Source organism: Budorcas taxicolor, chromosome 10 (assembly GCF_023091745.1).
Source record: "Budorcas taxicolor isolate Tak-1 chromosome 10, Takin1.1, whole genome shotgun sequence".
Taxonomy (NCBI): Eukaryota; Metazoa; Chordata; class Mammalia; order Artiodactyla; family Bovidae; genus Budorcas; species Budorcas taxicolor.
In genome coordinates, this window is record NC_068919.1 from 86,627,960 (window position 1) to 86,654,105 (window position 26,146).

The 26,146-nt window shown below is 54.4% G+C and overlaps 1 protein-coding gene across 1 annotated transcript in view; it reads left to right on the forward strand.

Annotated features, from left to right (window-relative positions):
* Positions 1-3,694: 3,694 nt before the first annotated feature.
* Positions 3,695-26,146, forward strand: part of TMEM63C (transmembrane protein 63C) — a 33,986-nt gene continuing 11,534 nt past the window's right edge. The window contains exons 1-15 of the mRNA XM_052647099.1: positions 3,695-3,844; positions 4,384-4,463; positions 4,828-4,909; positions 9,168-9,205; positions 14,516-14,658; positions 15,766-15,814; positions 17,583-17,691; positions 19,107-19,180; positions 19,579-19,659; positions 19,772-19,895; positions 20,665-20,798; positions 22,154-22,276; positions 22,702-22,855; positions 24,781-24,887; positions 25,849-25,935. Coding sequence (XP_052503059.1) covers positions 3,695-3,844; positions 4,384-4,463; positions 4,828-4,909; positions 9,168-9,205; positions 14,516-14,658; positions 15,766-15,814; positions 17,583-17,691; positions 19,107-19,180; positions 19,579-19,659; positions 19,772-19,895; positions 20,665-20,798; positions 22,154-22,276; positions 22,702-22,855; positions 24,781-24,887; positions 25,849-25,935 — 1,535 coding nt within the window. The remainder of the gene's footprint in view (positions 3,845-4,383; positions 4,464-4,827; positions 4,910-9,167; positions 9,206-14,515; positions 14,659-15,765; positions 15,815-17,582; positions 17,692-19,106; positions 19,181-19,578; positions 19,660-19,771; positions 19,896-20,664; positions 20,799-22,153; positions 22,277-22,701; positions 22,856-24,780; positions 24,888-25,848; positions 25,936-26,146) is intronic.

The window sequence follows — 26,146 nt, forward strand, 5'->3', positions numbered from 1 at the left end:
TCTCGTTTCCTCCGCACCTCCCCTTAAGGCTGGGCTGCAGATAAGCTGAAAGCCCGCACCTGACCCAACCTTGCTGGCTAGATTCCACCCCACTCTACATTTAGAAGCTGGAACCTTGTAGCTGGGTCCTCCCAGGCAGAATAGCAGTCTGGGCCAGGCCTCTCAACAGCATTCCTCTCCCCGGATCCCAAAGGCTGTGAACTCCCTAAGGAGGAGGAACGCATGTTTGTACTTCCAGAGTCTGCACAGGGCCTGGCGAGAGTAGATGCTCAATGAATTCTTGTTGAATGAACAAACGAAAGACCGGCGACCCATCTGACGCTAGAGCCGCGAGTATTCATTTTCACTTTCCCAAACCTCCGTGCTCTGTCTCCGCTCCACGTCTTTGCCAGTTCGGCTTCCTCTGCCCACGCTTCCCCACTGCACTGTGCTGTCCTGGCACAGAGGTCACTTTCCCACAGAAGGTTGTGTAGACTACTTGACAGTGAGTCCTCCCCATGGCTCTGGGCTATGAGAGTGCTGGAGTTCAGAAACATATGCCTTGTGGGCTTGTGTGTCTCCCCAGTGAGTCTGGGAGCCTCACGCAGGTGGGAACCATGTCTGCCAGGCCCCTAGAGCCTGGCATGATGCCTGGCTTATAGTAAGTATGCAGTCCTTCTTTCTGGAAGGTTGAAACGGAGGGAGAGAGGGGGCGGTTCTTTCGGAATAAGAGAGACTAACGTAGTGGGAGTTGATGAGTAAAAAGAACAGCGTCCAGAACTCAAAACCTTCTTAGATCCAGATGGGAACCAGAGCTCTTCACGGCCCAGGGATCCCTTCCGGGGCTCATCACACACAGTATCAACCAAATAATAACAGTCTCGAGTCCTTGTGGTTGGACAGCAGCTTACCAAGCTCTTTCACATCCTTGGCCTGGTTCCAGTGCCCAGACAGCCCAAAGAAGGGCTTATAAATTATTCCCCTCCTTTTAAAGATGCTGGGCAACTGGACAGCCACATACTACCCCAAATGAGCTTAGAACCTTACTTCACAACATATGCAAAAATTAACTCAAAATGGATCACAGATTTTGACGTAAGAGCAGAAACTCTAAGACAGAGAAGCATCAGGGAAAATCTTTAAGATTTGGGGTTAGGCAGAGATTTCTTAGACACAGTACCAAAAAAGCATGACCCATAAAAGAAAATTTGATACATTGGATTGTCAAAATTTGTGACTTTGGTGCTTCAAAAGATACTGCGACAAAAATGAAAAAAAGCAAGACGGCGAAAAATTATTTGTGAAACACACATGTGATAAAGAAAGAGTATCTGGAGCTTAAAGAGGAGGAGAAGGGGTCTGGGGGAGGATGCCACCAGCAAAGAGAGCCTGGGCTCCTAAGTCGGGGCCTCGCCACTGCGTCTGTTCTTTGCAGCACCCCCGTTCTTTGCAGCACCCCCGTAGCTGAGTTGGGCCGCCAGGCCTGATTGGGAGGCTCCCTGAAGAACTGATTCAAGTAGGTAAAGTCTCTCCCCTAGGCCTTCAGGCTTGATGGACGTGCCTGCCTCCTTTATCCACCTGCTTCCTCAACAAGGGCTCCCCCTGGTGGCTACTGGCAGAACTGTCATTTCATGCTGCAGCCGACCCAGACCCCGCGAAGGCTGAGATGCAGCAGGAATGCCACAGCTTCTACTCTGACTCTCCAGCAGACGGCTTCCTGTTTAAAATACATTGTGCTCAATATAACCTATTAATAATTGTACATTTGGCTAAACACGGTAGTGTGAATGTGTTAACCAGTGACCTGAGGTAATAAAATGGTGGGCAACTTAGGCAGAGAGGCGAGCAGAAAGTAGGAAAACCCAAGATCTGTCTCCATACCGGCCACTCCCATGTTGTGTCTCCAATTGCTGCTCTGCACTGCAGACACACAGCCCACCGCCTGCCCAGCGTGTCCACAACCCAGCTCCCAGTCCTCCCGCCCTGCACCTCCCACCCAGCACGTCCTGTCTTTCCCATCCAATAACAGCACCTCCAGTTTTCCAGTTGCTTAGTCCACAAGCCTTAGTCATCCTGGACTCCTCTGTTTCACGCTCCTTATGCAGTCTATCAGCAAATCTGGTTGGCTCCACCTTCAAAATATTTCCAAAGTCTGGCCCTCTTCTCACGGCTCTCATCCCAGTCCAGGCTTCCACTATCTCTTGCCTCGATTCAATTCAGTTCAGTCACTTAGTCGTGTCTGAGTCTTTGTGACTCATGGACTGCAGCACTCCAGGCCTCCCTGTCTATCACCAACCCCCGGAGTTTACTCAAACTCATGTCCATCACATTGGTGATGCCATCCAACCATCTCGTCCTCTGTCATCCCCTTTTCTTCCTGCCTTCAATCTTTCCCAGCAAGATCTCTTGCCTGGCTTGCCACAAATTCCTCCCAACTGACCCCCTCTACTTGCCCTTCCCCTCTACCCCTTTAAACTATGAGTCACGTCATGTCCCTCCTTTGCTCAGGCACTCCCCCCTGTCCAGCCACACTGGCCCCTTAATTCTTCCTCGCTCCAGGCAAGTTTCCACCACCACAGGACACCGCCCCACCCCACCCCTGCCACTCCATCCACCAACCCCAGGCTTTTGCTCTGCCTGCAGCGCCCTTCCCGCACAGCTGGTTGGTTCGCTCCCTCTTCAAGTCTTTATTCAGACGGCATCCTCTTTGTGCTGCTGCTGCTGCTGCTAAGTCGCTTCAGTTGTGTCCAACTCTGTGTGACCCCATAGACTTTGTGAGGCCTTCCCTAATCACCCTCTTTACAATCCTAACCTCACTCCCACCCCTGAACTGTCATTCCCCACGAGAATTCCATAAGGGAGGGTTTTGTGTTGTTGTTATTTTTTTTTTTTTTTTTGGTCTTACTATTAGTCTAGCACAAAGCAGTTGTCACCAAATATTTGTTGAATGAACCAGCCTGCTTTTCTTGACTGGGAGTGAAGAATCTCTAGGGTGTGATGTAGTAGTCTGGAGCCAAAACAAGTGATCATTTCAAATTGGAGCCACTTTGCAGATAAGTCCAAGCAGCTGCTGGTTCCCTCCAGTTTTCACTCACACTTTCTGCTCTTACCTAGGCCTGAAGAATGCAGATGCCCCTGACTGTGAACCCTGCATCTGAGTCTCAGGCTCATTGTATTGGCTCACAACCCTGAAGGGGTGTTGATCTCTCTGGTCAAGTTCAAGGTGAAATAGCAAGTCCCTGTGGTGTGCCAGGAACTCTACATTCTTACATTACTTAGTCTTAGAAGTGATTTGCCTTCCCTGGAAATTGGACCAGAGAGTCGTAAGATGATAAAGACGATCGTTAATGGCCCTGCCTGTACGGGTGTCCCGTGATGTGGTGGTTCTATCCTCTAAACTGAAATATTTTCTCCCTGAGACCTTTGTGAGGTTTGTTCAAGAAAAACATCACAGAGGTGGAAATAGGAAGGCCCACTGGATGTGTGTTTACCAATGTATCTGGGCTATTCTGCCATCTCGCCCCTGGGTTTGAGGAAGTTGGTCTCCTACAGGACAGGCCTGCGTGCCATCTGAGGGCTGAGCTTGCCTTGACCAGTTATAAGCTCAGTGTAGCCCTCCCAGCTCCCCGATAGGCTTCGGTATCTTGCACAGTGTGGGGGGAGGGGGGCCTCGTGTCTGACCTGGGGACCCCTCTCCAGCAGGGAGCCTCCCAGGATGACTGTCTTGCCGAACAACCTGAACATGTTGGGGAAGCCCCGGAACTTCACGGTGGATGACTGCTTCAACTCTCGGAACACCGTCCTAAAGGGGCAGCCCTTTGGGGGCATCCCTACCGTATTGTTCCTCAACATCATCTTGTGGGTGGTGAGTGCTGGGCACTGCGGAGGGCAAACCAGATGGGTCTCACCGGGGCACATGGTCCAGTTTTCCCAAGGGATACAAGGGGCCCCAGCTGTCTGTAGCTGTGTCCCACCAGCCCCAGCGGCGAGAACCATCTGAAGGGCAGCCTGCTCAGGGCGGCCCGGGGCGGGGGCACCTTCGAGAAGAGGGGGCTTTGGGTACAGATAGATCCCTGATTCTCTTTCTTGCACCCTTGTCCGAAGGTTCCCCCTTGGCCAGTGCCCTTGAGCCTCCCACCCGGCCCCTTGATGGTTTCTTCAAGGAGGCCTCTCGTCCATTGTTCTAAACGTGCCACCTTCATTCAACCAACTCTGAGCAACCACTCTGTGCCAGGATGCTGCTGGGCACTGGGCCTTGAAAAAGGCATGACCCCTACCCTGACAGAGCTGGCCACCCAGAGGGGAGCCCCTGGGGCCCTCAGGGACAGTCTTCCTCTTGGGAATGCAGGGGTGAGTCGAGGGGAAGGCGTCTGTGAACTCTCTTGCCCCTTTCCTGGCCCACAGGTCATTGTCTTGGTTTACTCCTTCCTCCGGAAAGCCGCGTGGGACTACGGGCGCCTGGCTCTGCTGATACACAACGACAGGTGAGGAGGGGCCGGGGTGGGGGTCCAGCTTCCTCGGGGCATTTGCTGCCGTGACCAGGACATGGCTCTGACCCGCGCCCAAGCTGCACAGGTGTCAGCAGGTGGCATCTCATTACCACCCCCGCCCTGCTCATCCCTCCCAGCACAGAGGTGACTTCTGGAGGGCAGCCCCCTCTGGACCCAAGGCCACTCTTTCCTCAGGTCTCAGACAGTCTGGATTACAACTCCCCAAGATGCCCAGAGCTGGTGTGTCTGCTCCTGGGCGGGAGGGGCCCCAGTCCTCCACCCCAGTCGTGGGCAAGACAGCGAGGCAGGCGCCTAAGAGCCTCCTCTCCTTGTCCACCTCCTCTTTCCTGGCTGGCAGCCTGACCTCACTGGTCTATGGGGAGCAGAGCGAGAAGACGTCCCCCTCGGACATCTCCCTGGAGATGGAGCACAGGGACAAGGTGGGTCCTGGGGAGCTGGTGCGGGGAGGGCGGGGGTGGGCGCGCTGGCACGGGGGGAATGGTGCAGGGGCGGGCGCGCTGGCCCTGGACAGGCGGCCTGGGCTCGCGCAGGACGCGCCGGCTCGCCGGCAGGGGCCACAGCACGCGCTCGGGCAGCCTGACCTCGGACAAACGCCTCAACCTTGCCAAGCCTGTTTCCCCAGCGGAAACACAGAGACTTGACCCCAGCTGCCTCCTAGGGCGCAAGAGCATGGTGGTGGTTAGGGCCCAGAGGATAACGGCAGCAAGGGGGCCCCCACGTGACGGGGCGGAGCTAACGTGCTCCGCGTGGCGCTCAGGGCTGGGTGCTCTTGAGCGGAACTCGGAAGAGAGGTCTGGCTTGCCACCTCCCCTGCTCACCTCCCTCTCACCCGTGGCTCCCACCCAGACAGCGCCAGGGTCACCCACAGCCCCACGTCACGAAACCCAGTGGCCGCTCCTCGGTTCTCATCTCATCTCTCAGAGCCGCCTTCCCTTCTTGAACAGAGGAAAGCACTTCCGGCCGCTTCCGCGGCATCCTGCTCTCTGGGATTTCCCTCTGTCGGTGCCGTCTCCAGGCCGGGAGACTTCCCCAGCCCCAGGCCTGTCATCCACACTCACTCACGACTTCAGTTCTGCACAAAAGTGAAAGTTGCTCAATCGGTCCGACTCTTTGCAACCCCGTGGACTATACAGTCCATGGAATTCTCCAGGCCAGAATACTGGAGTGAGTAGCCTATCCCTTCTCCAGCGGATCTTCCCGACCCAGGAGTCGAACTGGGGTCTCCTGCATTGTACGTGGAGTCTTTACCAACTGGGCTATTAGGGAAGCCCCCAGTTCTACATGGATCCCTCCTAAATTCCTGTCTCCAGCTAAACTTCCTCTGAGCTCTGGCCCCATTTGTCCAGTGGCCTTCAAAATATTGTAAGGGCGTTTCGGATTCAGTATGCTGTGATGTTCACCCCCCACAACCACCTGTCCCTGGACCCCTGGTCTCAGACTCTTCCCATCACCCACTCAGGTACGTGTCGCTGCTCTCACCCAGGCCCCTGGCGCGGCCGGCTTGTTACCTAATCGTGTTGCTCTGGCCTTCCCAGGTTCGTTTCTCTCCACCTCTCCCACCATCCCGCAGTCCAGCCTCCCTCAGGCTTTGGCTTGGGTGAGCACGGTAGCCGCTAACCGATCTCTTTTGGTCCACACGTGCCCCTTACTCCATCCAGAGTGAACTCCATGAACAGGGACACAGGGCCCCCTGTGTAAGCTTTCTGTGGCTTCCTAATGCTCTTGGAATCACATGGGCTTGTGGTTGGGCCTCTTGCCCACCTGTCCCGTCTCTCTTTTCCCTCCCGACTGCCCCACCCTCCACCACACTGGCCGTCTTTCTGACCCTCCTTCTCACCCCACGCCTGTCACCTGCTCTCCCCCTCCCCACTGCCCACTGGCCCCTCTCTGGCTAACACATCCACGCTCTGTTCAGATTTCAGCTCAAGCACCACTTTCCTGGGATCCTTGTCCGCTCCCCTGGATCCCGATCTCTTGTTATAGCCTCATAGAAAACACACGCCTTGTCTTCAGTGCTCTTAGCCCAGACTGTGAGGATTCCCCGTCCTACAATCAGTCAAGTGTGCCCACTTCCCCCCTCGAGACCAGTGTCATTCTGGTCTCACTTACCATTGTCCCAGTACCCGGTCCACCCTGTCATGTCATTAGTATCTGATACACATTTGCTGGAGGCAGGGAGTAGGTAGAACCCTATTCCTTCCATTTTCATTCCTCCAAGAGACCCAGTCCCTTTCCTTGCCAAGACCTGCCCCAGGCCAGGCCAGGAGCCTCAGACAGTTCGTGTCTTGGAGGTTTCCTCTGTCGAATGAGGTCACACCTACCTTGCAAGGTGATTCTCAGATTTACCTTTGGAAACATCGCTTTGCCTTTGTAGTTTTTTTTTCTGCACAATGACATTTTATTTTAAAAATATCTAGAAGATAAATCATATGGCAGCAGTGGGGCAGTCAAACAGATGAGGGTAGAAATTACACGCAGAGGGAGAGTGTGGTGAGGGGTCCCAGGCAGGCGGCAAGCCCCTAGCCTGGCTGAGCGGCATGAGTGAAGCCAGCCGGTCTCCCCATAGTGCCGTGAGCAAGTTGGGACAGGCGTGGCAGGATCGGGGAGGATGGGGCCACCGAGGTGGGTGGACTGACCACCGTCACTCAGTCTTGCCAGCTGAGCTGGCTCCTGGGAGCCTGTGACCATTTCCTCAGGGCGGGGAGAAGAGAGAAGATACGTCTGCTTCTCAGGCCTGCTGTTCAGCTGTGAAGTTTTCAGAATAGTTTATGCCTTTCAGAGCTGTGGTGTGTATGCAGGGAAGTGTGTGTGTATGAGAGAGAGAGAGACAAAGAGAGAACGGATCCACACATGGTCACTCACACATCTTTGTCCATGCACTCTGCACGAGTGTATAGACCACACTTCTACTCACGACCTCTGCCCTTTCACTGGTGGTCCTCCACTCCATGTAACCACTAGGGCCTGTCAGCAAACCTGCCTGCTGTCTTAGTGAACCGCGAGTTGGCCCAGCGGTGGGTGGTGGGGAAAGGCTCTCCATGCGGGGATGGGTGGCCAGTCTTGAGAGTCAAGCCCAGTCTTGTCTAGCAATTCACCCCCTGCCTGGGACTTGCCCGGTCGCCACTGCCATCTCCGTACCCTGTCCCTTCATTGCTCTGCCTCATAGCCAGGCTTTTATCCCTGTTTTAGTTCCCTAGGTCATAGCTAGGGGAATGATTCCCCCAACAGGCATTCCCGCTGTCAACCCACCCAGCACAGTAAGGAGGCCTGAAAGGTGGGCCTTACACCGAAGGTAGTGAGGAACTTCCTTTTATTTCGTGTTTACCAGCCTCTCCTTGCTTCCTTTTGTTGTTGTTCAGTCGCTCAGCCGTGTCCGACTCTTTGTGACCCCATGGACTGCAGCACGCCAGGCTTCCCCATCCATCACCAACTCCCAGAGCTTGCTCAAACTCACGTCCATCCAGTTGGTGATGCCATCCAACCATCTCATCCTCTGTCGCCCCCTTCTCCTCCCGCCTTCAGTCTTTCCCAGCATCAGGGACCTTTCTAAAGAGTCAGCTCTTCGCATCAGGGGGCCAAAGTATTGGAGCTTCAGCTTCAGCAACAGTCCTTTCAATGAATATTCAGAGTTGATTTCCTTTCAGATTGACTGGTTTGATCTCCTTGCAGTCCAAGGGACTCTCAAGAGTCTTCTCCAGCACCTCATTTCAAATACCTGTTCCCTAATGCACGTGGTTCAGCTGAGAGGGGGGCTGCCCAGTTCACTGATGTGCTCGTGACCCAAATGGGGTCCGTCAGGAACTGCAGCCTTTTCTGAGGTTTTGCCAAGCCCTCCAGAATCTCAGAAGCAAGCACTTAACCAGCTGCCACACCTGGCGGCTTTTAGAGCCATGACCCTCTACCCACCTTAGCACGCAGCTCCTAAGCTGACGCCCTCTCCAGGCTTCCCCCTGTCTCTGGCCAAGGCCACCTTTTCCCGTCACCCAGGAACTCCAGACAGCAAGACTGGAGAGAAAGGCGTAATTGACAGGATTCTCAGGTGCAGAAGAAGAAACCAGCTCTAGCTTACTGCTGTAACAAAAGGGTGATGTGTGGCTTAAGTGTGGAGAAATTAGGACAAGTGTCTGTTTCAGGTCCAGTTGGACCCAGGAAGTCCAGCATTGCCACCAGGATCCCTCTCTGGTCCTTCTTCGTCTGACTGGGCTTTTTCCTCAGGCAGACTGCTGCGTGTGGCATCAGAGACTCACCAAGCCCCTCCAGGCTGCCTGGTGTTGACCGAGAGGCAAGAACCCAGAGGAAGCCATGCCATATCAATTCCCTTAAGAGCATTCTGTTTGGCCCCACTTGGGTCAGGCTCCTGTTGGTCAACTGGCAGAAGCCTTCTTGAGGGACAGCCCACTGAGCCACATGCCTGGTGGAGGGGCATTTCCCAGAGGGACTCAATGAGGGACAAATAGAAAGCAACTGATGTCCACCCCAGAGTGCCTTCTCTCCCTCCAGTCCAAGGCCCCCCCAGGTCCCCACTTCCTGTCGCAGGATGCCCGACTTCCGAAAAGACATCCCCCTCAGCACCGATTCCGGTCCGGGCCTTGCCTGGGGAGGAAGCCCCAGACACTGCCTCACTGCCTTGGACGTCCCAGCGCTGGGTTTCTCACACTTTCTCTCCTTTTCCCCCAGGGCTTCTATTCCTGGTTTTTCAACACCATCACCATGAAGTAAGTGCCTGAATTTTCTGAGCCGCGGGGCCTCATCTGCTGGAGGGTAGGGGGCGGGTCTCCTTCCCCACAGGACCAGACCTGGGGCCTGAACTGTGTGCCCCAGCCTCCACTCCCCACTCCCGGCCGCCCACTGCAGCCCAGCCCGGGAAAAAGGATGCTTTCCAGTTGGTGAAATGGGAACTGGAGGGTGCCTGCAGCCCATTTTCCCTCTGCCACAGTTCCCAGGAAAGGACTCCTTTCACAGGCTTGTAAAAATGCTTTTATGAAGGCCACACGAGGAAAAAGAAGCCCTTCCCACGTGCTGTTTGCTTTTCTCCTGTGAACGTCATTCCTCATATTTGCCGAGATGGAAAAAACCAAAACTACCGGAGAGAAGGGCAGGCCTTGTCTCCCAGCCTCTGTGCCCACTCTGGAGGGGTAACCCCTCACCCACCGCATCTCTGGATCTCTTGAGTGTCAGACACCCTCGGCAAGGAGAGACCCCAGGCCTGGCATCTCCTGATTGCCTCATCCCCACCAGTCCCTGACTCTTCTCAGAGCTCTCTGTCTCTACTGCATGAACACATATGTGTGTACACACTTACTTGTGTGCACACAGCTCTGTCTCCATCTCAGAGCCCTCTATGTTCCTGGGTGCTCCCTAAATAGCTCCCATCCAGCCTGCCCTTCTCGTCCTTTGACCCCCTCCTCCAGGGTCCAGCCTTGCCTGGGATGCCTCCTTAGGGGGCTGCGTAACTGCTCCTCAGAGGCCACTGCACAGGGGTCCGCCTGGACCTGCTCATTTGGTTTTTTGCCAAGGCTCTTAGAGCGTCTTCCATCGTGTGTCTCCACGTCCACCGTTCAAGAGCCTTGCTGGGAGCATTCAGATATTGCCCCCAGACCCCGTCCCAACCCACACGAGCCACACCGGGGCACCTCTCTTTCCCCAGACCTCGGACCCCCACAGGGGTACAGGGCATCCTGACTGGCCCTTGGGAATCCAGAGCTGGCCTTGGGACTGGCAGTCTCTGGTGTTTGAGCCCCAGCCCTGACGGAGGACTCCCCATGGCCTTGGCCTTTCGTCTTCCTTCATCTTTCACTGAAGTCCCCAGGAAGTGATACAACTAGTTTGTGTGGGGGGTTGGGACTCGTAGCCCCATGTTGGGGGAGTGGAGGGAAGACTTTTATTTCCTGGCACTTTCTCTAGTTTTGCTTTATTTTGAAAAGCACACGCAAGCTTGCATAAATACAGTTTCATTGAGAGAAACGTAGATTCACCTGCAGTCTCTCGTCCATTTCATGATCCTCCCTTCCTGCAGAAGCCAAAGTCCCAGGGCACAAAGGCCACTCAGTCTAATCAAAAACACAAAGGTTAACCAGACCCACGACACAGAACTTCTCATGGGAAGCGCATAACTGCTGTGCAAAAGGCATTTGGGAGAGTGAGAACTTAATTCCAATGTGGGGGTTTGGGAGAAGCATGGTTTTGAGCAAGGCCTTGAAGAATGGGAAGAATTTTGGTCGTTGTGATATGGAGGGCCCAATCAGAAATTAAGGACTGTGGGGGCAAAAATTTGGGGTGGAGATGGCAGAGTGTCCAGAGATGGTAAATCTTGTGGTGTGCTAGAAGCAGGAGTACATAGAAAGAGACGAGATAAAAGATTGGGCCGGAAGGATCAGTGGGAATCTTGACTGCCATCCCGAGAATCTTGGCTTTTGATTTAGAGGCAGCAGAAAGACAGTGCCTGTTTTTGAGCAGGAAACTCAGGATGATGTCTGTTTGTAGGCAGGAGTTTGAGGGGTGAATGGCAGTTGGAAGAGGCCAAAGGCAATGCAAGCAGCTAAGAAGGCTTTCCCAGTGTCCAGGTGAGAGGTGGTGATGATCAGGGAATTGACGTGGAGGAGACATGGGAAGGGAGGCTCTGGGCGACCGTCAGTGGGTCATGGTTTCCACCTGGCTTCCACCTGGTTAGGAAAGAGGGAGAAGTCGACGTCTTGTCTCTGGGAAGGGCAGTGATGCCATTAGGTGGAAGGTGAGGAGACGTAATGAGTTGGGAAATTGATAACACAGAACCAGGGCGAGTATGGGAATTGACAGTCAAGCTATTGAAAAACAGAAATAAAGCTTAGGAGAAAGGTTGGAGCTAGAAATTTAGACTTGGGATATGGGAGCGAAGAGGTTGTGGTTGAAGTTGTGGGAGCAGATGGTTCACCCAAGGGAGCAAGATCAGAAAGGATCCAAGGGAGAGAATAGCTGGGGCAGGAGGAAAAAGCATCCTGTAGGGCAGCAGCTAGCTGTAACCAGGCAGGCACGAGGCTCCAGACATGGTGTGCTCTGCAGCCTCCAACCCTGCGACCCGGACTAGAATGAGTGCTCAGGAAAGGACGTCGGCTTTGAAGACTTGGGTCTCCCCTGGGAGGGCAGGTCCGGGATGAGGAGACGTCTGAGGAGTAGAGACTGAGAAAGGAAGTCACCTTTTTTCAAGAAGTGGGTGGGACAGGGACGTAAGGATATTGGATGGAACTTGAAGGGAAGCTGGTGAAGGAGTAGATGCTTGAGGAGCTTCTTGGGTTTTTCTAAGACTGAAACATGGACACTTGAACCTGGCTGTGGTTGAAAGGGAAGAAGTTGGGGTGGCTGAAGAGAAAGGAGGCGTTAAAGGTGAAAGAGAAGGATGCCAGGTACAGCGAGTCTCCAGTAAGAGGTAGAGGAGAGGAAGCGATTCAAGCAGAGACAAGAATTAATCATGAGTAGGAGAGAGGGTGGTCCCTGGAACGTTGTGGGGGCCGCACTTTAAAGAGCGGTGGGAAGAGGACAGAGTTGAATAGAGGAGTATAGATAGCTCAAAAATTCAGGCTTCCCTTGAAAGTGTAACATAGGCTGCTGAGTATAGCCTGGGTTTTCCGGTGCAGATGGAGCAATGAGCCCAGTAGGGGCAGAGGGAATTGCTAGCCCAGAAACGAAATTCTTGTGTTCTCGGTCCCATCCGGCCCTCTGCTCTCGCTATCTGATTGGAGGCTCTCACCCTGCCTCAGGCACACTGTTTATATCATATGAGCAGATCTGGGCACCCCAAGCCTGCAGGGGGACATTCCCCCCATTCTCCCTTCTCACCACTCCTCATCCACCCCATTCTTGGGATTAATTCTCAAATGCAGGGCTGCTGCTGCTACTGCAGCTAAGTTGCTTCAGGTGTGTCCAACTCTGTGCGACCCCATAGACGGCGGCCCACCAGGTTCCCCCGTCCCTGGGATTCTCCAGGCAAGAACACTGGAGTGGGTTGCCATTTCCTTCTCCAATGCATGAAAGTGAAAAGTGAAAGTGAAAGTGAAGTCATGTCCGACTCTTAGCGACCCCATGAACTGCAGCCCACCAGGCTCCTCTGTCCATGGGATTTTCCAGGCAAGAGAACTGGAGTGGGGTGCCATTGCTTTCTCCAAATGCAGGGCAGGAAGTGTTTTAACAGCATGAAGTTTAAAAAAAAGGTTGAGAGCTCTAAGTAATTACTGAAATGGTGATATTGAAAGCCTTGAAGATATGCTGTACATTGTAGTATTGTTGAAAAATAAATCTGAATATTGGACTGGGTGCTATAAGTTGCATACCACCTTCAAGTCTGATCAGAGGGCAAGGGTGAGTAAACTATGGTATGTCCACCAGTGGGGGGGGGGGGGGCGGGCAGATGTGCACCTTGGGGCTAAGTGTGAACTAATAATCCACAAACAGACCATTGTCACCATTATTACTGTGCAGTCATAAAAATATTTAGACAAAATGTTAAACTGTCAGAAAACACTTAGATTAAATGTGAAATGAAAGAAAGTGGGGAAAAAGTGAAAGAATTAGTCGCTCAGTTGTGTCTGATTCTTTGTGACCCCATGGACCGTAGCCCACCAGGCTCCTCTGTCCTTTAAATTCTCCACGCAAGAATACTGGAGTGGGCAGCCATTCCCTTCTCCAGAGTATCTTCCTGACCCAGGGATCGAACCTAGTTCTCCCACATTGCAGGCAAATTCTTTATCGTCTGAGCCACCAAATGCTGTTTATACTACAGTCACTAAGGTAAACCAGTAATATAATAAGAAACTAAAGGAAATTGACAAAAATGATTAATACCCATTGTCTTAGGTTTGATGAGATTGTAGATGAATGATTTTCTTCCTTCGTATTTTCCAAAATTTCTCTTATAAGCATGTGTTGCTTTTAAAATTTTTAATTGGAGTTAACAAACATGCAGAGACATGCCCAAAAAATAAATGTCCAGCTCAATTATCACAGCCTCCCTCCTAATAAAGATTAGAGCATTGCCAAGACCTCAGAAGCTCTCCTCCTGCACCCTCCCAGTCACCTAGCACCTCCCTGCTCTTCAGAGGGAACCAGCATCCTGACTTCTAACTCTTCAGTTCAGTATTGCCTATTTTTGAACTTTGTATGTGAAATGATATGGCATGTGTTGTTTGTGTGTGTCCTCTTTCACTCAACATTCCATGTGTGGAGTTCAGCTGTGGTCTTCCATTTTAATCTCTGTATAGTGTTTCACTACATATATGCATAATGTATGCAGCTCACTGCATGTGTACTTCATTCTTGTGTCCATCACAACTTTGACAGACATTTAGGTTGTTTCCAGTTTGGGGCCATTACAAATAATGCATCTCTGAGATTCTCATCCTTGTCTCTTAATGCCCATGTGCATGTATTTCGGTTGGTTATAAACCTAGGAGTGGGATTGTTAGGCCATAGGGTGTATATATAGTCAATTTCTATAGATAATGGCAACTGTTACCCAAAGTGGCCGTGCCAGAGTCAGTACCCATGAGTGTGAGAGAGCTCCCAGCATCCCACACCCTCACCACCACCTCCTCCCAGAACTTTCCTCACCAACTTTCCAATGCTGACCAGTCTGGCAGTATGGAGTGATATAGCTCATTGTGGTTTGAAGTTTTTAGTTCATTGTGGTTTTTAATTTAAGGAGAAGTTTTTTGAAAACTAGGATGAATCTTGCTATCACTAACGGTTTGTTCAGTACCTGTACCATGGCAGGAACTAGGAACGTTTGAAGAAGCAATAAAAGAGGAAATGAATGCCTGATTTAAGAGTGCTTCTGGATTCCCAAGTGCGTTATCTGCAGCCTCTTTCTTTGATACGCCTGTGAAATTCAGTGAAACCCACTTTGGGCCTAACAAGTTTTGAGAAGAGGGATGTTTCTGAAGATGAAGACGCGGGCATGGGGCGGTCACCTCCTCTCCGTTTGCTCCCTCCGCCCCGCCTCGAGTTGCGGCCACACTGGCTCCAGAGCAGTGTCCCCGTCTCTGTGTCTCTTCCAGGAATGAAGATCTGATTAGCAGGTGTGGAGATGATGCCCGGATCTACATCATGTTCCAGTACCACCTCATCATCTTTATCCTCATCCTCTGCATCCCCTCCTTGGGCATCATCTTGCCCATCAACTACACTGGAGATGTTCTGGGTAGGTGGACTTCCGTGGACCCCGAGCCCGGCCCACTAGACCTAAGAGGCAGCCCGGCTGATGGGACAGAGCTTGGGGCCTGGGCATCTCGAACTCTAACTTCTAGTTGTACTTCTCAGGATTAGTTATGGGACCTTAGGCAACCCGTGCTTCCAGTTCCCTCACGTGGAAACCACAGGTGATACCTCTCTAGGTACCAGTTTGGCCCAGGGTCTGGCGCAGAGAAGGCAGAGAGTAGTAATTCAGTCTAAAACCGAATGTTTATCCATGATCCATGACCCACACTGTACCTGGCCAGGTGTTCGTGGAGGCCTTGTTATGGCATGTGACCCACTGCCGAGATCCCTGGACCGGATCTCTCGCTGTACCCACTCTGGTGGACGCAGCATCGTAGGGGCAGAATTTCTCATCTGGAGTCCATCAACATTTCTCCTAGCAGGGCAGATTTTGACACAGTAGTGTGGTGGGTGAGGGCTTGGCCTTCAGAGACTGAAAACATGGTTCCCCACCGTTTACCCACGTCTGCTTCCCGGAAGATTATTTCATCTTCCGCAGTGTCCCCAGGCCTTGGTTTCCTCAACGGTCATGGGGTGGAGAGACAACGCATGTCGCGTGCTTTGCACGCTACCTGTAGTGGGTGCTCAGTGAATAGCAGCCAGTATGTCACTAGTGAGTGCAGACACAGAGCCGAATGAGGGCCATACAACTAGGTGGTGTGTAAACGTCCGGACAGCGCCAGGTGTGCCCTGACCACTCAGGTTCCCACCTGTTTCTCCTCGGCCACTGGTGCTCGTGCCCAGTCGCTCAGTCGTGTCCGACTCTTCGTGAGCCCGGGGACTGCAGCCCGCCAGGCTCCTCTGTCCACGGGGACTCTCCAGGCAAGAATACTGGAGCGGGTTGCCATTTCTTACTCCAGGGGATCTTCCTGACCCAGGGATGGAACTCACGTCTCTCGCATCTCCTGCAACAAGCCCTGGGGAACTAAAAGGAAGCGCAGGATGTAGGCAAGCATTTCTAGGCGCCAGGCATTCACTCGGGAACCCTAGGGTCTGGTGCCCAACCAGTCAAGGAGCCAGGCTTGAGGTTGGCAACTTTCTTCTCTTTCAGACCGGGATAGTCACTTTGGCCGGACCACCATTGTCAATGTCTCCACAGAGTAGGTACCTGATCCTCTTACCTCCCATTCTACTAGCTGGGGCAGGGGAGGTGGTATGGATGTTGGTGGGGAGAGGTGGTCTGACGGTGAGTCTAAAACATGGGCTCCTCTTTGCTGATGAGAAAGGCCTGGTTTCTTTGGGAACCCAGGTCCCAAGTGGGACGCCAGGCACTGCCTTCTCTTCGTGAGGAAATGTGCTTGGTGCCTCCGTGTCCCCATCTCTGTAATGGATGAACCTAGCTAAACCAGTCACTCCTGAAGTCTCAGCAAGGTGGTCCTCTTTGCCTGGTATGTCTAGCTCCCAATAGGCAGAAGCCCTGTAGTAAGTGGAGGTTTAAGGTACTGCTTCCTCTGCCCACAAAAGAGTTCAGCTCAGGCCTCAAGGAACTGAGTGAAGCACAGACCTGATGCCCGCGGCCGCAAGACTGAGGACCCAGAGGGGCTGGGTCCCTGCCCTGGCTCTGCTGTTAGCCGGCCCTGGGTCTGGGGCAGGGCGCCCTCCTGTGAGCCTCATCCCTCATCTGTGGTTGGGGAAGGGCTGTTGGACACGAGCTCTAAGGCCCCTCCAGCCCTCATGGTTCAGGAGCCTGTGGACGTTAACGTCAGCCAACCCCTCTGGTGGCCAGAGCAATCTGTAAGACCCAGACGCGGCCCTGCTGGTCTCGGCCGAGGCAACAGGCCCCCCAGGGCTCATGGCCAGCTTCCTGACAGAGCGGAAGCAGCCTTTCCAGCAGATGTGAGTGGGCCTACGCGCTCCTAACCCCACCTCCCTTTACCCCACCCCATCTTCTGACCCTGCACCCCTGCAAACCCCACCAAACTCCAAAAGCACCAGAAAGGCTGGGCCGCCTTTCGCCAGCTCCACCCTGGGTGTTGGCAGCACCAAAGCAGAGCTTAAGCAGCTTATTCCCGGCCAGTTGCTGGTGTAAGTGTGGCGCCTACAACTTCCAACAAGAAGTGAAGTCTAATAGGGCGGCCAAGAGCCCCTTCAACTTTCCTAAATCCAGAGAGCTGGAGCGTCCCTCAGGGACCATGTCACCTTGCCCTCTCTGAGAAAACTGAGGAGAGAGGCATTTAGCCAGATGGGGAAAGTTAAGTGAAATGCCAGGCGGAGGAGGTGGGGGGGCGGGGGACAGTGATGAGATATTTTGAAGCCAGGCAGCCTCTCTGTCCTCAAACTGCACCAAATAAGGCGGGCCCTGTTTCAGAGCAGCCTTCCTGGCCTGGTGCCTTGGGACAGCTTCATGTGAGTGCAGAGCCCCGGGACCCAAACACTTCCTGCCCCAGGGAGGTGAGGCTAATCTGCAGGCCCTCCTTTCTGTAGGCCTGCTCTGCTTGGCCTCATGGTCAGCTGTGCAGTGGCAGGGGGGTGTGGAGGGGTGGGCAGGGGGCAATACGACACGGTATAAAGAGTGTAAGTGCTTCTACAGTTCTGGACACCCCTCCCGGGACCGCCACGGCCAAGAGTAGCCTTGGGCAGACACTCTGGCCCTCGTTTCCCTACGAGTAAAATGAAGACATTCACAGCACCACGCTCACACGGTCCAAGATTCTAGCGAGAAAATGTACACAGAGCATCTGCTCCCACACTGGGTCTGGCATATAGTGAACACTCGATCAACGCTAGCCTTCATTCGTTGGAGTGGACAGCCCCTTCTCCATCCCCTTCCAAGGTGCCTGAGTGTCTGGAGGCACTGGAGGGTGGCCCTGGGGAGATGGGAGGGGGTGGGGTGGGGGTCTCACGCCTCCCGTGTCTCATTCTTGGCAGGAGTAAGTTCCTGTGGCTACACAGCGTCTTCGCTTTCTTATACTTTGTCACCAACCTCCTCTTCATGACTCATCACTGCTTAGGATTTGTGCCCAGGAAAAGCTACGCGGTAAGTAAGTGAAGAGAACTGCTAGGACCCTCTCGCCTAGAGCCCCTCCTCCTGCCCCCGCCATCCAGACCATCCCACTCCCAGCCTTCAGAAGCATCCCAGCTTGTCGTGGTCTGCACACCTCTGGGGGGCAGTCTCGCTCGAGCAGGGAGGCCTCCTTCGCTTATCCTGGGAATTGTCACCTGGCACATCCGTCTGGGCTGTGAAACCACTGAGACCCTTCTAAACCAGCTGGTGAATAGCTGCCCCCAAGTATGTCCTCCCACTACACCCCTGCTGCCCTGGACCCTCTCCAAGGACCCCTGGACCTCCCCACCACTGGAAAACTGAAGGCTTAACTGTGGCAGGGGTGACCTCCATCTTCAGCGGCCAGTGCCCCCAGTGGGTAGATACTTTGACTATTTTGCCCACTCTTGGGTCCAACTCCTGGCCCTTCCACCATCTCCCTGAGGTCAGAAACTCATGGGCTGCCTCTTTGTGTCCTCACTCTCTTGGTTTGTATTTCTCCCATCCCACCTCCCAAGCAGAACCTGAGACAAGGGTTTGAGTAGCATTTACTTATTTGGGAGGTGATCCCAGGAGGGACCACTAGGCAGGTAGGGTCTTCTAGCGGGAGGGAAGATGGCAGATAAAAGAGAGATGGGCTCCTTCAAGCCTTTCATCCTAAAGGACAGATTCCCTTACCCCACCCCAGAACACAACTGCACACACCCCAGAAGGCAATTGCACACACCCCTGAAAGGTAACCCCGAGTGTTTCAGCCTGCCAGGAGGCTTGGGCACTCCTGGCCCATCTGGACTCAGCCACATCAGCTTTCTGTCTTGTCACCAGAAGCTTCCGCCCAGACTCCCCTCTCTAGCAGCACAGTTTACAGACACCTGCCACAAGGCGATGGCTCAGGAAGACATGTCCCACTCACAGAGTAACATGTGAACTTTGAGGGACTTCCCCATTCCCTCCCCATAGTCCAACTCACCTTCCAGCTCCCCCTCCCCGGTCTGATGATAGGGATGTCCCCTTGAGGTGGGCATCACGTGAAACAGTGGAGACCAGAGGTCAGCAAGACAGCATGAGCTGCCCTTGTAGGTCATGGAGCGCTGGTCCCCCCTGAGCCCTTCACTTCTCCCTGCAGCCTCTGACTCTTCCTCTTCTGACTACAGCCATCCATGGCAAGGGGTCTCCTGGTGCAGGGGCAGGGGATGCGTGGCATGGGGCACAGGGATTCACAGAGGTGTAGCTTGCCTGCCTGCTGACCTCAGGGACGTGGGCTGGGTGGGGAAGCTGGCACCTGGCTTACCCAGCAAGGAGGCAGCCTGACATGAGTAGACGACCTGCTCCAGGTGGTTGAGGGCCACCGGAAGACCCAAAATTCCTGTGCAAGCAGTCTTCTTTCTCCACTGACCTTCCCCACCTAGGTCACCAGGACACTAATGATCACCTATGTCCCCACGGATATCCAAGACCCAGAGATCATCATTAAGCATTTTCAGTAAGTGGGGAGGGGGGTGGGGGTGGGCTGAGGCGTGGATGGCCTCCTCCTGGTCACCCTCCAGCTGTGGCGCCCAGTCTAGAACAGGTCATCTTATCTTGTGGCCCCTTCTGTGACCTGAGTTCCAAACCCTAGAAGCTAATTATCTGTCCATGAGCAGCAATATCCAGCTCTGCTCCCTGGCCCTGTTCTGTGTCACCTGGGAAGGATGTGGCAAGTCTCTCATTAACGGGGATCAACCCTGATGTCCAGGCTTAGGAGCCAGGGAGTGGATTCCACCACCCCAGCACCGGGAATCCCTGGGAGCTGTGCCCCTTAGCCCTGTGGGCTGTAGCTCTAGGGAGAGGGGAAGTCCCCAGCCCCGCAGGCTGGCTCATCATCTTTGTTCCTGGCTTCAGCGAGGCCTACCCAGGGTGCGTAGTGACCAGAGTCCACTTCTGCTATGACGTCAGGACCCTGATTGACTTGGATGATCAGAGGTGAGGCTGAGGTGGAACCTGTCTGGATCTGGGGTGGGGAGGGAAGGGAAGGCTGTTGCTCTGTGGGCCTCCGACCGCGAGACCCTTCACAGTGTCACCCGTTGGCTGGCAGGCGCCACGCGATGCGGGGCCGGCTCTACTACACTGCCAAGGCCAAGAAGAAGGGGAAGGTGATGATCAAGGTCCACCCCTGCTCCCGGCTGTGTTTCTGCAGGTGCTGGGCTTGCTTCAAAGAGGTAACTGGCACGAACATCGGGGACGCGGCACAGGGGCTGGGGCACCGGGGCTCCAGGCTCCGTCCACGGCCCAAGGCGGTACCCCGGGCCTGCATCCTTGGGCCGCAGACTCCGTTCAGAGCAGCCCCTGGCTCACGTTCTCCTTTCTAGCATGTCCTGTCTCCCTGTTGAGAAGGCAGAGGAGCCTTTCTCGGGGCCTCCCCCTCCCAGAGTGATCCAGGATGGGGCTGGTTCTTGCTCCCTTTGGGGCTTGGTGGGGAGGACCAGCAAGGACACAGCAGGCTGCCAGGCCTTGGGCGTTCACAGAGCTGGGACGGGAACATTTGAAAGCCGTGGGCTCCATTTTATCACCCCGCCCATGTGGCTAGAAGGAGGCCTTGGCAGGACTGAACTCATCTAGCCAGTTCTGAAAAAAAGCATGATTCCCTCACCTGAAAAGGCTGCAGGCACATTCTGTTGCTCCTCCGGAGTCCACCCCAAGGCCAAAGGCACCCCTTCACCCCTGGGGAAGCCTCCCTTTCCCCAGATCTAAGAGCAAGGAGCTTGTTTCAGAGTGACAGCCTCTTCCTTCTGGAGAGCTGGGACCTGGAGCCCACCCGGGGTCCTGAGCTTTTTTGCCAGGCATCCTAGGGAGCTGGGGATGGAACCAAGACACCCCCTCCCCGCAACCCGTCCCCGCCCCGCACCGGCCTGCGCCCTGTGAGGGAGAGAGGCGGCCTTCCTGGAGCCCTGGCCCCTCCAGCTCCGAGGCTCACGTCTCGCCCCCTAGGTGGACGCAGAACAGTACTACAGCGAGCTGGAGGAGCAGCTGACTGATGAGTTCAACGCTGAGCTCAACCGCGCGCGGCTGAAGCGTCTGGACCTGATCTTCGTCACCTTCCAGGACTCCAGGATGACGAAGCAGTGAGTGCCGGGTTCAGGGGAGAGGGTGGAGGGGACAGCTGCTTGCTGCACCCAGCCCGGCCCCAGGAGCGGGCCTCTGGTTCTCCGAAACCATCCTTTCCCACCCCCATTCCAGGCGAGGGGAGGAGGGGAGAGCACCTCCCTCCAGCGTGCCGTGCTCTGCCCTCCTGCCCTCGGCCCTGCCCTGCTCCTCGCGGGCATCGCCGCTGCCATCTTGCTTTCCAGAGCATGGCTGCGTGCGTCTTCCTCCAGCTGCCGGGCTCAGCTTGTCTCCAGAGACGCCCAGGCCCTGGGCTCCCCACCCCCATACGTCCTTGCTTCAGCCCAGAAGTGGTCAGCGTAGCCCTCGACCTCTTGGTTCCTCTTCCAGGCCTTGACAAGAATGATACCCATTTTCCGCCCCTACGTCACCCTTCCCCTCACCGCGAGTGACAGAGTGAGCACAAAGACCCAACTGCCATCCTGCTCCTCTCCTCTCCTCTGCAAGCCTTCTCTGTTTCATAGCTTTGCAGGCTCCTGCCCTCCTCTGCCCCAGCCCTGGCAGCCCGTCTTCATAAGGAATGGATGAGGTCTGCTCTGGAACGTTCTGGAAGGAGTCTTAGGCCTGGGTCAAATACATAGGAGCCTCAGAATCAGCCTTTTGAGGATGATGGAGCCATCCTCTCCCCAAGGGAGGCTGATTGTTCACAAGGCTTTGTTTTCACCGGCCCCGACCCTGCAAAGGAACAGTAGCGCAGGCTAGAATTCAGGGCAACAGGTCACGTGCAATTTTGCAAGTTAGTTATTACACCCTCAAGTTTCTTATTCATCAAATTTGGTTGCTTATATCTTCCTCGTCCACCTCCTGAAAGGGTAAGAAGGAATATGTGTTTTATTTAGTGTGTGTGAGACATCTACATATCTTTCTGAGAACCATCACTCAGTAGAGAGGGGTCTCAGGTTTAATTACAGCAGATGTGAGTTAGGAAACCCAAGATGGGGCCCCACCTGCCCCTCTTTGGTTGTGTCTTCAATAGTCTATGCAGCTAAGACGATGTGACTCACCAGTTAGCACAGTGTCAGGCACTGGGTGGAACAGTCGGTAGCTATTGATATTAAGAGGAGGCTAAACGCGTACCTCCCCTGTCAACCTCACAGAAGGAGCGTGTCTTTGTGCCGCCACTACCATTAGGGGTACAAGACGTGAACTGAGAACTACGTGGTCCCCTCTTTTCCTGGGCGGTCCATCCCTCTAACGCCCTTTCCTCCAGTGACCAGGCCTGAGGAACTGCCCACCTATAAGGCCAGGAGAGACATATCCAAGTGTCCAGGAATTCCTCACCCCCAGACCTCTGTCTCCTCCCCCGTCTCCGCAGCATTCTGCAGGATTACAAGTTCATCCACTGTGGGATGTCCCCCAGAGAGTCCTCAGTGACCACCGTCGTCAAGTCCTACCACTGGAGGATAGTCCGTGCCCCACACCCCAGAGACATTATTTGGTAAGCCCCCTCTGCCTGTCTCCTCTCCCTTGAGCTCTTTGGGATGGAAGAAGGCTGTAGGATGGGGAAAAGAATCAGGGCCTGCCCTCCTCCTTCACATACGGCCCCTGCTGGGCTGTGTCTCTCCTGGGCATCGCAGCCTCTGCCTGCCCCCAAGCCCACCCCACCACAAGCACAGAAGGCACCCAGCCTTTGGGGAAAAGGCTTTTCCTGCGGAAAGAATTCAGATCATTCTTCTGGCTCACCTGTGGGGTGTATTCAGAGCCTTGCAAGAGGCGTGATAGGAAAAGGCCGAGGGCTGTCGCATGCAGGCGTGGGCCCACAGGGAAGCCTGGTCCACAGCTGGCACGCAGAAAGCAGGGTGGCTGTGTCTGAGGGCTGAGACCCAAGGTCCTAAGTGCGTCTCCCTCCTCCATCCCACCCAGGAAACACCTGTCCGTCCGCCGCTTCCATTGGTGGGCCCGCTTTATCGCAATCAACACTTTCCTCTTCTTCCTCTTCTTCTTCCTCACTACGCCTGCCATCATCATCAACACCATCGACTTGTACAACGTCACCCGCCCCATCGAGAATTTGCAGGTGCCTCCTCCACTCAGGCCAGGCATGGGGGCCCCCCGGGAGACAAAGGAAGAGCTCCAGCGAGGATGGGATGGGGGGGCCCACTGAGACGTGACTCCAGAGCGCACAGTTGTGGCCCTGGCAGTGGGTGTACGTGGTGGCCCAGGGTCTCCCTTGCTCTAAAGAGGATGCGTGTGGGCCACTGCCCGTCTTAGGGACTAGGGCTAAAGGGTGGGGGCGCCTTAGGCAAGTTCTGGGCTGAATTTGGGGGGATGGGCTTGGAGGACTTCTTTAGATTGGGTCAAGCTGGAGGTACAAAAGAGCAGCAGAGGGTGGGGCGAGCGTGACAGCTCCGTTCTCCCCACGTTCTCTAGAGCTGAGTCCTTGCAGTGACGATAAGGCGGGGGTGGGGAAGACGGAGGTTAGTTCTAGGGCAGCCCTTCAAGAGGAGCAGGCCCTCTGGCTCTGGTTCCACTCGCCTCACTTCTGGACACACAGACCCCGGGTTGGTCCACAAGAGGCATCTCTGCCATATGCATAGAGGAGTTCTGAGGAGCTGGAAAGGCCCACATCCAAGTTCTGCGGCCTCAAGGCTCTTGCAGTGATCCTAGAAGGCCCCTTCTTTCATGTTATCCCCACGCCTGTTCCAGCAAAATACACGCAGGCACGCACACACACGTGCACACACAGCACACATGCACACACACGCACACACGTGCACACTTGCAGTGATCCTAGAAGGCCCCTTCTTTCATGTTATCCCCACGCCTATTCCAGCAAAACACATGCAGACACACACACATATACATGCACACGCAGCACACATGCACATACATGCACACACACATGTGCACACTTGCAATGATCCTAGAAGGCCCTTTCTTTCATGTTATCCCCATCTGTTCCAGCAAAACACACGCAGGCACACACACATGTGCACACAGACACACATGCACACTGGCAGTGATCTTAGAAGGCCCCTTCTTTCATGTTTTCCCCATGCCTGTTCTAGCAAAACACATGCAGACACACACACGTGCACACACAGCACACATGCACACACACGTGCACACTTGCAATGATCCTAGAAGGCCCTTTCTTTCATGTTATCCCCATCTATTCTAGCAAAACACACACAGGCACACACACATGTGCACACAGACACACATGCACACTTGCAGTGATCTTAGAAGGCCCCTTCTCTCATGTTATCCCCATGCCTGTTGCAGCAAAACACACGCAGACACACACATGTGCACACGCAGCACACATGCACACACATGCATGCATGCGCACACTTGCAGTGATCCTAGAAGGCCCCTTCTTTCATGTTATCCCCGTGCCTGTTCCAGCAAAACACACACAGATGCACACATGCAAGTGCACACGCAGCACACATATGCACGCACACACATGCACACACGTGCACACAGTCAAGCCAAGCCCTTGTGCTGCTGCTTCCCATTGCCCCCCTCCTCTGTCAGCTTCTCAACAGGCCCCAGGCCGGGGCACCACAGCTCTGCCCAGGGATTCTCACACCACACCCTCCCCTTTTCCACCATGTCTCACACAAAATCACAGTAAAAGGAGTGTCTCCTCCCTAAAGTCTGAGTGTCTCCTCCCCGAGTGACAGCAGGTGGCTATGGCCTTGGGGCCAAGTCGGTGGGGTCAGCCTAGGCCATCCCTCCAGCGACCTCAGCATAGGAGGCCTGCACCCCTTGGGGATGCCCCTTGACCTTGAGGTGTCAGCCTCTGGCTGCCCCAGCCAGGCAGATTCTGAGTGAGAAAGGCCCCAGCCCACTGTGCAGCCTTAGGGACACAGAGTCTGCTCTGGAACTGAGCTGGAGAAGTGCCCAGAGGTGTGGGAGAAGGCAGGGGAGGCCTGTGAGGGGGAGAGGGCTTCTTGCATTGACGTCTCTCTGCCCTACCTCCATCCACCCATACAGAGCCCCATCGTGACCCAGTTCTTCCCGTCTGTGTTGCTCTGGGCCTTTACGGTGACAATGCCTCTGATTGTGTACCTCTCTGCCTTCCTTGAAGCCCACTGGACCAGGTGAGTGGGGGCCTCCCCCTTATCCTTCCCTTGGCACCGGCTTCTTCCCCAACTCCCCTGTCCCCACCAGCCCTGTGCTCCAGCTTCCTCTCTCACCTGGGGAATGGAATTGATGCAGGATGGCTTTGATGCCCAAAACCATCCCAAAAAAGTAACAGATACTTCTGTCTTTGGAAAGAGGGGACTGGTTTGTCTCAGGGATGCTGAGATACCTGAAACCAAGCCCTCCTCAGGCTGCTCCCTCATCTTCCAGCCACGCACTGACGGCCTGGAGCTGTGGGCAGAAGTGGCCAGTGCCAGGAATGCCAGGGAGAGGGCAGAGGATGGGAGCGAGAGAACAGGACTTGTCTGAAAGATGTCAGAAGGGCTGCTACGGTCATCGCAGAGGAGCCCATGCCCTCGATCTGACTGAAGACCCGTGTAGCCCATGCGGTGCCATATTTTAAACAATCAAAGAGCCCCTCCCTGATTATTAGCCCTAATAGTTCTGTGGTAGGAGCTAATTAGATAGGAAGTATTTACTATATCTTGGGGCAAAATGGACCTGCTCGGGACTGAAGGCTGCATGGGTCTCAAAGTTATTTCTTGCCCCCAAAGTTTCTATCCTCCTATCAGGCAGTAAGCCAGGAGGTTTCTCTTAACAGAAATCCTTCCTGGGCTTTCCTACGGCCAAGGCTCATGCTGCTTATTGAAACGCTGCAAGGATTCTGAGTATTGTTAGTGATGTCCCTGCAGCAGGGGTCAAGTGCATGGTATGTGTGAGCCTCCCCTTCCCTTTTCTCTGCCCACGGCAGACATCTCTAGCTGATCATGCCGTTCTTTCCTGCTGCTCTCAGTGCGCTGTGGAGACGGCGTTGGTACGTGCTATGAAACTGCTTTCTAGCCCAGGTAGCTGTCTCTCTCTCTCTCCGTCCTGGAGTCAGTCATTTGGTTCTCATCATGTCTCTCTGTTTCCTTCTAGAACAAGTCAGAATCTGTTCATAGTGCACAAGTGCTACGTCTTTCTGGTGTTCATGGTGGTCATTCTGCCCTCTATGGGGCTGACCAGGTACCTCACCCCCGATTTACCTCTCCTCTCAGCCAGGCTCACCCTAGAGTCGGAACCTCCTCCTTCAGATACTGTAGGCCCACCTGTGGTTGCTGCAAATCCATTCCTCAAATGACAGTCCAGTGCCTGTCATGAGCCTAGCATGAGCCAGGTGTCATGTGAACTCTAAGCGGTCAGCCGTGAACTCTGCCCTCAAAGTGCTTATCATCCA